Source organism: Acytostelium subglobosum, assembly GCF_000787575.1.
Source record: "Acytostelium subglobosum LB1 DNA, scaffold: scaffold4, whole genome shotgun sequence".
Classification (NCBI taxonomy): domain Eukaryota; phylum Evosea; class Eumycetozoa; order Acytosteliales; family Acytosteliaceae; genus Acytostelium; species Acytostelium subglobosum.
Window position 1 is genome coordinate 1,460,959 of NW_012236528.1, and position 12,358 is coordinate 1,473,316.

Sequence of the window (12,358 nt, forward strand, 5' to 3'; positions counted from 1 at the left end):
TAACTATGTTGTAATGAATGATGTAGAAGAATGCAGGGATATCTATTGGATCATTGACTTTGGAATTGTCTTGGACCGACAAGACAACAAAGAAGGAGAGACGTGTTTGGGTCGGTTGGTCTGGAGGTGCCACTGACCCATCGAGTGGTCAAGATGCAATAGAGATCAATAGTGAGATGGCTGGCTGTCTGGGACTGGCAGATCACACAAAGGTCACGGTGAGGGCTCAACCCAATGTCAATCAAGCCGTGTCGGTACAGGTGGAGCCACTGACACCTGATGATTGGGAGATATTGGAGTTGCATCAAGAGTATCTTGAGGAACAGTTGCTCAATCAAGTCAATGTGCTGTTTCGCGATCAGGTTGTACCTGTGTGGATACATCATACCACGGTCATTCGTCTCAAGATCATCGATACATCACCGTTCGATCTAGTAAGACTCTCTCACGATGCAGAGATCATTGTAGCACCCAAACCTCGACAAGTGGCTAGCACATCTGGCAACAACAATGCTGAAGCCCTAAAGCCTCGATATCTACTCGTTCAAGAAGTAATCACTGCAACCTCCACTACTACTACCACTGATAGTACACCTTTGAGTAATGCACAACCTCCAACTTCATCATTCACATCCGTTGTGTTTGTCTCCAAACAGGCACTACAATCATTCCATTGGAATGAAGGTGACATTGTACAGATCAGTATAGAGCGTGGGTCATCATCGTCGGGTGATGGGAACAAGACAGATAATGACGACAATGAGACTGATGACAAGGACAATATGTCAATGCCATCATCTGGAAAGACATCATCGACGCTATCAGTTGGCAGTGCAAAGTGTATATATGCGAGTGTGTACACCAGCTCAAGCGTACGATCCAACCAACATGTGATGGTCAGTCGCACATTACGAGCCACTGCATCATTCCTTATCAACACACAAGTGAAGGTGCGTCTGTTGCCTCGTCACACATTGCCTCTATGTCAAATCAGCAACGTCACGATATCACAAGTGATGTTCCAAAGTAATCACCTGCCCTTCTCACCCAAGAGTGCCAAGACCCCATTGCTTCCAGCTCACGTGATGAAGGATGTCATCAAGGAGTGGGCCGTCAAGTATCTCTCTGACTGCCAACTGTCATTGGTCAATGGCTCAGTCATCACATTGCCACCATCAACAAGGTACAACACACCATCCATTGACATCTGCTTCCAGTTCAACACACAGAGACCATCAGATCCGACTGCCAACAACAGGATGGACAAGCGACCAGACTTTGTGTCTCATCTTAACAGTACACTCACGAATCGAATCAATGGATTCGTTGAAGGTAGTGAGACAGATGGCAACAACAATGAGAACACAAACAATGAAGAACCAAACAGGGGAAGGAATACTGCTGGTGCAGCCTTCCAGCAGACATATGGACTGTTCATGCTGGGCGCTGATTCGTTGCTCTCGGACAACATGACCATTGGCAAACTGTACAAGGTCAACAAGTTGGAGGACTTTTTCGAGATTGGTGACATTCTACCGACAAGGGTTGGTGGCATGGCAACCAAAATCAAGCAGGCAGTGGAGTATCTATCACTTCTGCTCAGAGGCGACTACTCAATCGTACGTGATCAGCTGTACACCCCTGGTGTTGGTGGTGTCATCATTGCAGGACCTCATGGTAGTGGCAAGAGCCTTCTTGCAACCGCCCTTTGTGCTCACTTTGCAACTAATCCAAAGACCCTGGCATGTAAGTTACAATTTATTGTTTAAATGATACAAAGTACTCACTCATTCAATCATACAGATGCTGTAAAGGTCAATTGTTCGGATCACATTGAGAGCAAGGTGGTGACGATCAGAAAGGTACTGAACAGAGCAGTCGAGAAGGTCAAGGCATCTAGACCCTCAATACTTTGGCTGGAGAACTTGGATGCTATACTGAGCAATCCTAATGAACAAGATCCAGGCTCAAAGATTAGATGTGAACAAATATGTTCCTATCTAAAAACATTGGTTACGGTGGATGCAGCTGATCGTGAACATCCCCTGATCATTATTGCCACCACCAAGTCAACACAGTCACTTAACAAGGACATCCAGACACCAGATGTGTTTGGACTGAACATAGACATTCCTCCACCAACCAGGGAGGAGAGATTAGAGATACTGGATATCCATTTGAAGTTGCACAATCTGTCACTATGCGATAAGGATCGAAAGGAGCAACATCACTTGAACAAGTTCTCATCGTCACTGGAGGGCTATCTACCAGTTGACTTGGAGGCACTGGTTGAGAGAAGCATTCACGTCGCATCCATAGAGTCACTGAACGAGAACACAACAACAATCAAACAGATCAATCTGTCGGCATTGCGTGACGCCAAAGAAGGATACACACCAATCACACTCAAGGGTGTAAAGCTGCACGTCTCTGATGCTGCACAGTGGGCCGACATTGGTGGATTGGACAGCGTACGTTCAATGGTGAAGGAGACCGTTGGATACCCAGCTAAGTATCCGAGACTGTTCCAATCGTCACCGATCAGAATGAGGTCTGGTCTGCTGCTCTATGGTCCACCTGGCTGTGGCAAGACTATGTTGGCCTCATCAATCGCTGGAGAGTTTGGTCTCAACTTCATCTCGGTTAAGGGTCCCGAGCTGCTCAACAAGTACATTGGTTCGAGTGAACAAGCCGTGCGAGACATGTTCACACGAGCATCATCTGCCACACCATGCGTTCTGTTCTTTGATGAGTTTGACTCGATCGCACCTCGTCGTGGACATGACAGCACTGGTGTCACTGATCGTGTTGTCAACCAGTTCCTCACCGAACTGGATGGTGTGGAGGGACTGCGCGGTGTCTATGTGCTGGCTGCCACCAGTCGGCCAGACCTCATCGATCCGGCACTACTCAGACCAGGTCGTCTCGACAAAAGTCTGTACTGCAACATACCAGAACAAAATGAGCGATTGGAGATTCTGGAGAAGTTGGCCGCCAAGATGAACATTGACAAGAACGAGGTGTCTGCATCAGATCTTGCAGAGAGGACACCTGGATACACTGGCGCAGACCTTCGAGCTCTCATGTACAACGCACAGCTAAAGGCTATCCATGAGTTTATGAAAGAGAAGGAGCTTCAGAAGCGACAAAGACAAGAAGAGAATGCCAAGGATGAAGAGGCAGTTGGAAATACATCCATTGTCATCTTCCAACCTGGAGATGGATCCGTTGATGGAGTGGACAACCAACAGATCACCTCCAAGCCAATGACAGCTGAGGAGAAGAATATTTTATTGAAAAAGGTAAGAAAGAAGAAGTTGATGGTTCAATTGGTTGTACATATATGTATAAATACTAATCATGTTTAATCTTAGATCGAAGAGATAAAGACTCATCACCAAAAGTACACGCAGAATGGCACGTCCGATGTGACCATCCAGAAGGCTATCCAGGAGGACAAACCACCTCTTATTGGTAAAAGACACTTTGATGAGGCCTTTGAGGATTCAACAGCATCAGTGTCACCATCAGAAAGGAATAGATATGAATCAATGTATGTTCTGTTCTTTTTGGTACAACTCAACAACATCATATTAATACTATGCAACACTCATCCTTACAGATACAAGAACTTCCTGAAGGAACGAGGCTCTGTCACTGGCACAAAGAAGGAGGGAATGAAACAAACATTGGCCTAGACTATTAGACTCTTATGTTCCATACAAATATATATACAATAAATACTGGTGGACACCGACATTATATAAACTACCAGGAGGTAATGATCGATCATGATTAATTGATTGATTGATTATCGGTGAATGTAAAATGATGTGTATTTGTTACTAATATTGCTACAACAGCGCTGTAGCTGATCTGTGATGATTGTCGATCGTCCTGTTGATATGCCACTGCTGCTGTTGCTGATGCCTGCTGCCTGTCTTCTTGAATCTCATTGCATTCTATTACTTTGAGCCCAGAGTGACAGAGGACGACATCAAGATGCCGACAATGACACCGTACAATCCAAGAGCACCTGCGAAAATCTCAACGATGAGCATCTTTACAAAGAGTACTGGGTTCTGTGCATCTGCCAAAGCACATCCACTTCCTGCAATACCAACACTAAGTCTGTATATATTATCGTTATCATGATGATCATTATCATTGTCGCATTATGATGTTGGTAGAATGAATGAATGTGTGAGCGAGTCTGGACAACTGTTGATTGAGTTTGAAGTAAACAGACGATACATACCCTGAGAATACATTACAAAAACCAACAGTGATACCAGCGCCAAACATGAGGTAGCCGGCCATGTAGTTGTCAGCCCACTGTTGGAGATCATTTGAGTTGGGTGGTCCGTCCATACGGCCCTTTAGAATGATAGCCAAAATGATACCATAGATAGCAACGGCTTCACAGAAAATGATACTGATAATGTTCTTTGATCTGATTCTTGGCTCACCAACTGCTGCACCAAACAACGATGATGCTGTAATCCAAATGCCCCTGTATTATTGTTGATGATGAAGTCGACGATTGATTGATCATAGATATATATGAGTATGGTTGTGATGGATGTTAGGATGTTATCAAGGCATGCATAATATCTGATTATGTAAATGATCATACCATGCAGAACCGACGACAGAAAGGGCAATGGAAAGACCACAACCCAGAGCAGCCCAAGTGCCTGGTGAGATTGTGGCAATGAAGAAAGCGTTCTCGTTGTATGGATATGGAACGACTGGAGTTGACATTGCTACTACTGTGTGTGTATATATGCTAACAAGATAATATATAAATGTAAAGTTAAAGTATAAATAATAATAGTCGTCAAAGAGAGAGGTGTGATCGTAATATGAATAGTGTGCACTTGACTCTTTTGTCGCTCTCACTCAGTGTCAAACCAAAATCAACCAACACCTAAAAAGATATGACAAGAGAGACTGGTTGAGAGAACACCAGACATACCAGAGTATCCACTCTCCCTGTCAAACTTCAGTTAGAGTGCCCAGTTCTGTGCCATTTATTTTTATTTTGCAATTTCTTTTGTCATTCACAGGGAATGATGCGCAACTCACACCAGGTCATTGACACTATTCACACACAACACTCCACACAAGCAATCCCAGGTCAGCTCGCTTCAACTCTTCTCTTGAATCTGTAAACATTAAAAAATAATTAAATCAAATAGAAAGTTAAAAAGAAAAAATCTTCTCGATCATGTCAACCTCTTCACTCAACACTCAAAGCATTCATTGTGCTCCTCCACACACATTCATTCACACAACAAATTTCTTTAAGTTAACTTTCTTTCTTAACTCACACATATACATTGTATGTATTATTATTGCAATAGATTTAATCATTCGAAACACAATCGACTAACAAACAATCCTTTGATGACAATCATACAGATTAAACAATGATTCAATTGTTGGCTTTGTTGGCTCGTATCATTACCCCAGCCTGCCCAGTTTACGCACCATTCTTTGGTGCTATGGGTGTTACTGCTGCCCTCGTCTTTACTGGTAAGAATCATCTTTAACAACACACAGATCAAAAGTTTGAACATTGAACTAATACTCTCTTTCAATCATTGAATGAATGAATAGTCATGGGAGCTGCTTACGGAACTGCCAAGTCAGCCGTCGGTATCTCTAACATGGGTGTCATGAAGCCAGATCTCGTTATTAGAGCTTTCATTCCAGTCATTTTCGCTGGTGTCATTGCTATCTATGGTCTGATTATCTGTGTCATTATCGTCGGAGGTCTCAAGCCAGACAAGAACTACACCCTCTTCAAGTCCTTCACTGATCTCGGTGCTGGTCTCACTGTCGGTCTCTGTGGTCTCGCCGCCGGTATGGCTATTGGCATTGTTGGTGACTCTGGAGTCAGGGCCTTCGGTCAGCAGGTCAAGTTGTACGTTATTATGATGCTTATTCTCATTTTCTCTGAGGCCTTGGGTCTCTACGGTCTGATCGTCGGTATTCTCCTCACTGGTGTCTCTGATTCCAACTGTCCAGGTACCCCATTGACCCCACAAAACAACTAAATCAAAGACAAAGCCCCATGTCATAAAGTAAATAAACATATATATAAGCCATTAACGAATCCAATCATCCTTGTTCTATCTGTTTGACACCACCCCCACATTGGATGTATTGAAGTGGACCCTGTTGTCTAACAAACTATTAATTCCCTAATAAGGATAAGATACACCCCCCACTTTATCCTTACCACCATTCATTCATTAATTAATGTGAGTCTTGTAGGACACCATTTCCTCTTCATCTGTCTCCATACTTGTTTGCAACAGACCAAACTTATAAAGGCTATGGTCATGTTACACCTTCTTTCAATTATTACATTTAGCTGTTAGACATATACAAATATGACATCAACAAAGAAGAAACAACATAGTGGCCAGACTCATCATCAGGTACAGTCACTTCATAAGAAACATAAGGCGCCATCCAACAACAATGACGATGATAGTCTGGAGGGAGAGGAAGGTCAAGATTATGTCTATGATGAATTTATACTGTCCCTGACCAAGACCAACATTGCTCATTTTGAACACTCTACTCCACTTCACAAGAAGAGGAGGACCGATCATAAGGACCTGTCTTCCAGACATGAGATAGTGGTGTCGCACCGTGATGAATCTCTACAGAGTATATTCGACGTATGTACATAAAATAATATCATGTTGTTATCTGGTGGTTGTAGTCAATCTTGTTAACCTTGATGATGTCCAACAATTATTAAAGAAACTACTCAAGAACAAGATCCTCTCCTGTCCAGTGTTGAAACAAGGTGGTTTGTTCTATGGAATGGTTGACCTATTAGACATTATCAAATTCATCGTCGATGAGACTGGAAAGAGTAAGTATAGATTGTCCTTGTAGATGATACTTCCACCATTATACTAATCATTCATCCATTCATTCAATACATACAATTTACAGAACATTTCAAGAAGGCCACATCATTCTTTGAGGTTGAGGAGTTCAAGAACGTGAACGTAGGCCAACTTATGGGTATGTCTTGTCATCACACTCAACCCTCAATTAGTTGGGTACACATTAATCTAATCATATCCATCTTTAGAGTATCCATATGGTAAATCGATTAAATATCAAAAGCTGTCACCATCCACCTCCTTGTTCACTGCATTTGAATCCCTTGCAAAACAATCAATCAACAGGATTGCAGTGGTGGACGACCGTGAGGAGGTGGTGGACATCATCACAGAGTTCGACTTGATCCATTGGGTCTATGACAATGTCGAAAAACTTGGATCCAGAAGATCAAGAAAGGTGTCGCAAATCAACGCTGCCAACCAATACGTCATGTCGGTGCTAGAGGACGAGCAGGTGATTGACGCCTTTAAGCTCATCAAGATAATGGGCGTTGGTGGAGTGGCAGTAATCCAGGAGAACGGAACACTGGTGGGCAATCTATCTGCAAGAGATATCAAGAAGATTGGCAATGCTGGTGAGAATTGGAAGCGATTGTTCTCGCCTGTGTTTGAGTTCATAGACAGGGAGCCTATCACCTGCTCGCTCGATGACACACTCGAGGATATTCTGGAGATCTTTGTCAACAAATCCGTGCACCGTGTCTACATCGTTGACGAGATGTTCAAGACGATAGGTGTGGTCACATTGCGTGACATCATTGGTGAATTGATGCCAATGTCATCTCATAGCATGCCAGTACCTCTGTTTGACAGCGAGTTCCGTAGCAACATGTCCAACATTCCTCCAGACATACCAAAGGTAGTGCCAACAGCCTCGGCAACTGCTGTTGCACAGCCTCGAGTAACTCCGGTTGTTCAATAGTGTCGCATTTGACAACCATTATTGGTATGCCCAGCAAATCAAACAGAGTCGAGATATAGAGTGCCGAGAAAGTGAGAGAGACAAAACAACAATGTAAATAGTGTACAGATAAATAATAAATAAAGAGTGAAAATGACCAATCAATCAAAGCATTAAACAGGTGGCAAAGCAATTACAGATTTTTGTAGAATGCCAGCTCGTGGTAGTGTTGCAAAAGAATGTTCTACAGAAGTATCTGGAGTTCTTTCAATCCCGCCCAAATATTTTAAACACATGCTGAAGAAGTTTCAACCTGTTAGATATTGGGTAGGGTCGGACCTGCAGGTCCAGGACCGTTGATAGATGCTCAATTTCTTGATGTTGTTGCATGTTCACACACTCAACAACCAACTCATCATCGGATATTTTTTTGGCCTTCTATGATCATTAACATCGCCCTACAGTAGCTCATGATTAATTTGGATGATCACAATGTATTTAATTTAAATTAAACAATTCCGAATCAGTAAAGCTCTCACCCAATTGGGATCACGCACTGACTGGTTGGTTGGTTGGCACATGCAAGGAAGGTTGATAAATACAATGCCAACACCGTTAATGACATTATTATTAATTTAGATATATCTACCAATATATACTTATATATTACTTGTTGTACACTAAACAAAGAATGAGACATTTATTCATTTTGGTTGTACTTGCCATCTGCTTGGCAGTACCATCTATGTCCCTGTCCTACCGTGACCACAGCCTCTGGACCAAGACCACCAAGGCTGCCGCTGACCACGTCATTGACTTCCGTGTTGCCCTCCGTCAGAGAAACATTGATGTCCTCGAGGCCGTCCTTTTGGATGTCTCCACCCCAACTTCACCAAACTATGGTAACTATCATTATGAAAACGATGTTAATAATTATATTTTCTAACAATGTCTTCCACACTTTCTCTACCTCCAAACTACCTACCTTACCTACCAAAAAACAACAGGCAAGCACTGGTCCATTGAGCGCATCATGGAGTTGATTGCCCCACCACACTACGTTTCTGACGAGATCGTTCAGTTCCTCGAGTTGCACGGCGCCTACAACGTCGAGAACAAGGGTGACTTCCTCAAGGCCTCAGCCCGTGTTGAGGACATTGAGAAGTTGTTCAAGGTCGAGATGTTCAACTACAAGCACAACACCCGCAAGAACATGCACATCGTCCGTTCTTCCAAGTTGTACACCATCCCAGCCAAGTACGCCGACGAGATCCAATTGGTCTCTGGTATCTCTGAGCTCCCACACACCAAGAACCGTCCATCCGGACGTAAGCTTGCCGTCGGATCCTCTGACCCAGGAATCGTCATTCCACAGACCATCCAGGGTCTCTACGGAATCCCAGTTGGCTACCAAAACAACGCCAACACCTCCCTCTGTTTGGCTGAGTTCCAGGCTGATCAGTCATTCAACAAGAAGGATTTGAAGACCTTCTCCACCCAGACCGCCACCCCATTGATCAACGTCGAGAAGATCGTCGGTCAGTACCAGCCAGACCAGCCAGACCTCGAGTCAACTCTCGATGTCCAGTACGGAGGTGCCGTTGCTGAGACCGCCCAGATCTGGTTCTGGACTGTCGAGGGATGGATGTACGAGTTCTCTTCTGACTTGTCCACCACCTACCCAGCCCCATACGTCGTCTCCATGTCCTGGGGATGGCCAGAGAACCTCCAGTGCCAGTCCGGTGTCGGAAACTGCGCCTCTGGTGAGACCTCTGAGGACTACGTCGGCCGTGTCAACGCTGAGTTCATCAAGATTGGTGTCCGTGGTATTACTTTGCTCGCTGCCTCTGGTGACCAGGGTGCTCCAGGTGATGGAGACTCTGACTGCACTGACAAGAAGCACCCACTCTCCACCATCTTCCCAGGTGCCTCCCCATACGTCACCTCTGTCGGTGCCACCATGTTGGCTGCCCCATCCACCGTTGACAAGAAGCACGCCAAGAAGTCCGTCGGTGCCAACCCACCAATCTGCTCTCAGAGCCCAGGCTGTGCCACCTCTACCAAGGAGGCCGTCTGCACCTACCCAGATGCTCTGATCACCACTGGAGGTGGTTTCTCTGACTACTCCCCAGTGCCATCATGGCAAGCCACCCAGGTTGCCGCCTACTTGAAGTCCGGAGTTGTCCTTCCACCATCAACCGTCTTCAACGCCAGCAACCGTGGTTTCCCAGACGTATCTGCCTTGGGTCACAACTACGTCATCATCGCCTCTGGTCAGTCCGAGGTCGTCGACGGAACCTCCTGTTCGTCACCAGTGTGGGGTGCCATCGTTGCCCTGCTCAACTCGTACCGTTTCAACAACAACAAGCCAGCCCTCGGATTCCTCAACCCACTGCTCTACTCTGCCCCAGCCAACTGTTACACCGATATCACCTCTGGTAACAACAAGTGCACTGAGCAATGCTGTGATGCCAATGGATACATTGCCACCACCGGTTGGGACCCAGTCACCGGTTTGGGTACCCCAGTCTTCAAGAACCTGTTGGCCTACGTCCAGACCCTAAACTAAACGACGTAGTCGGTCATATCAATATATATATTAAAAATATATAAATATGTTCTATCCTATCTATCTCTCTCCCTCTCTCTATCTCATTGTCTTGATCACTAACTACATAATGTAGGGATTATCTGTATTGATTGAAGTTGGTACCAAGTCCAATGATTCCTTTGTGTACATGAAGATCTTAAACTTGTCATCCTTTTCCACCTCTTTCCATCTTTCCATTTCGAAAATAAGAGCAGTAACTCTAATGTCCTTGTGTTGTTGTTGGTTGTTGTTGTTGTTGTTGTCTGGCGTAGTATTACACAGTGGTGATGGTGTTGAGTTATGACCTCTAACGATTGACTTTAACCTTGACTCTATGATCTTTAACGCTCTTGGAATGAGATAGCATGTGAAAATGGTTGGATAGATATGCTGGCTATCCTTGAAGAATTCAGCATCTATCGTCCTCAACTTAAAGTCGAATGATTCTTCTGCAAAGCTCAATATCCTGTTGTAGATGTTGTTGTTGTTGTTAGTCAATGTGTTTCAAACTGGACCAGTGATGATGAGCATCCTACTTGAATAGTGCAAGATGTGAGACACCAGCCTCTTTGGCATCGCGGTTTGCTTTATCTATGAGTTCAGGATTGACATCGATTCCAATTGACTTTACACCGAAATGCTTGGCTGCATAGATTGCAATGCGACCGTCACCACAACCAACATCGATCACAATGTCATCTTGGTCACAGTTGGCCATACGTAGCATTCTATCAATTGAAAATGGTGAACTGGTTGCATATGGACACTGTTGGTTGAGGGTCAGTACTTCATATGTTAGGACGATTGGAGATGAATGATCGTCATCATCCAACTTACACATTGACCAGGTAGAGGATCGTCCTCATCTAAAAATGGTATCCAAGAGTATTGTTCATTTTCATAGTCCATGTTCGATTGTGTCTTATATATATTTATATGTTTGATACCAGAATAAAGTTTATCATGTATCTCGTTTCTTGTTGTTGTAGGTAGACGAAACCTGAATGATTTGTAATAATAAATGAAAAATGAATGATTTTTTATGAGGAAGCTACCAAAGAGCTCCCCCCTTGACTGTCACTTCTTTTGAAACATAAAGATAGATTCATCACCAACAACATCAACAACAACAATACCAACAACAACAACAACAATAAGATGTTGAAGAGACTGTTGATAACATCCACCACCTCATTGAGGACTGCTCACAACCCATTGCTGGTCAGATCATTCTCGACGTCTGTCGCACAACAACAGCAGCAACAGCAGCAACAACAGCAACAGCAACAAAAGGTCACCGAGACTGATATGCAGGTTGGAGAGCACATCAATGCAAACTTTGAGGATCAAAAGATAAAGACTGCTCTCAATGGCATCAAGTTGGATGGCAAGACCGTGCTCATCTATAGACCATCAAGAAACACAATGCAATCGGGCACTGGCAGAACTCGCAAGTGGCGTCTAGAGTTGCCCATGGTCGAGAAGTGGAACGATGGTCTGATGGGATGGTGGGCATCAGCTGGTACACTCGGTCAGTTGAATCTCACCTTCACTTCAGAGGACTCTGCTGTTGCCTATTGTAAAGAGAATGGTAATGTATCATCAACATTGTCATTGTTGGTGTCATACACTAACTTGTACTAACTAACTTCATCGACATCATCAACAACAATGATTAGGTTTGAACTATGAGGTGCTCGAGGAAGACATTGTAACAACAAAGAGAAAGAGATACGGTCACAAGTTTATATATAAGGGAGAGTTGGTCAAGGGCAAGGAGGATGAGACTGATATCAAATAATAATCGATCGATCGAGTTGAAGTAGTAGTAGCAACAGCAACAACAACAACAACAACAACAACAACAACAGCAGCAGCAGCATCATCAGTATTTGCCGTAGTAGCAACCACAATGGACAGCTGAATAAACATTTA

The 12,358-nt window shown here is 44.0% G+C and overlaps 7 protein-coding genes across 7 annotated transcripts; 5 read left to right on the forward strand and 2 right to left on the reverse strand.

Moving 5' to 3' along the window:
* Nucleotides 1-176: 176 nt before the first annotated feature.
* SAMD00019534_027410 (hypothetical protein) lies at nucleotides 177-3,698 on the forward strand (the record flags this gene model as incomplete). Its single annotated transcript, XM_012902039.1, has 4 exons — nucleotides 177-1,746; nucleotides 1,804-3,302; nucleotides 3,375-3,553; nucleotides 3,623-3,698. 4 exons carry the CDS (start codon nucleotides 177-179, stop codon nucleotides 3,696-3,698), a joined length of 3,324 nt encoding a protein of 1,107 aa, XP_012757493.1.
* A 267-nt stretch (nucleotides 3,699-3,965) lies between these two features.
* Nucleotides 3,966-4,764, reverse strand: SAMD00019534_027420 (hypothetical protein; the record flags this gene model as incomplete). The annotated part of the gene is made up of 3 exons (XM_012902040.1): nucleotides 3,966-4,131; nucleotides 4,259-4,513; nucleotides 4,637-4,764. 3 exons carry the CDS (start codon nucleotides 4,762-4,764, stop codon nucleotides 3,966-3,968), a joined length of 549 nt encoding a protein of 182 aa, XP_012757494.1.
* Nucleotides 4,765-5,432: 668 nt separating this feature from the next.
* Nucleotides 5,433-6,062, forward strand: SAMD00019534_027430 (hypothetical protein; the record flags this gene model as incomplete). The annotated part of the gene is made up of 2 exons (XM_012902041.1): nucleotides 5,433-5,538; nucleotides 5,623-6,062. The coding sequence occupies 2 exons, from the start codon at nucleotides 5,433-5,435 to the stop codon at nucleotides 6,060-6,062; spliced, it is 546 nt and encodes a 181-aa protein (XP_012757495.1).
* A 339-nt stretch (nucleotides 6,063-6,401) lies between these two features.
* On the forward strand, nucleotides 6,402-7,854 carry SAMD00019534_027440 (hypothetical protein; the record flags this gene model as incomplete). Its single annotated transcript, XM_012902042.1, has 4 exons — nucleotides 6,402-6,695; nucleotides 6,781-6,895; nucleotides 6,979-7,050; nucleotides 7,121-7,854. The coding sequence occupies 4 exons, from the start codon at nucleotides 6,402-6,404 to the stop codon at nucleotides 7,852-7,854; spliced, it is 1,215 nt and encodes a 404-aa protein (XP_012757496.1).
* A 670-nt stretch (nucleotides 7,855-8,524) lies between these two features.
* On the forward strand, nucleotides 8,525-10,399 carry SAMD00019534_027450 (hypothetical protein; the record flags this gene model as incomplete). The annotated part of the gene is made up of 2 exons (XM_012902043.1): nucleotides 8,525-8,735; nucleotides 8,841-10,399. Coding segments are annotated over 2 exons (1,770 nt in total), but the record flags the coding sequence as incomplete, so codon positions are not given.
* A 108-nt stretch (nucleotides 10,400-10,507) lies between these two features.
* Nucleotides 10,508-11,332, reverse strand: SAMD00019534_027460 (hypothetical protein; the record flags this gene model as incomplete). Its single annotated transcript, XM_012902044.1, has 3 exons — nucleotides 10,508-10,889; nucleotides 10,960-11,189; nucleotides 11,261-11,332. Coding segments are annotated over 3 exons (684 nt in total), but the record flags the coding sequence as incomplete, so codon positions are not given.
* Nucleotides 11,333-11,581: 249 nt separating this feature from the next.
* SAMD00019534_027470 (hypothetical protein) lies at nucleotides 11,582-12,224 on the forward strand (the record flags this gene model as incomplete). The annotated part of the gene is made up of 2 exons (XM_012902045.1): nucleotides 11,582-12,014; nucleotides 12,103-12,224. 2 exons carry the CDS (start codon nucleotides 11,582-11,584, stop codon nucleotides 12,222-12,224), a joined length of 555 nt encoding a protein of 184 aa, XP_012757499.1.
* Nucleotides 12,225-12,358: the final 134 nt, after the last annotated feature.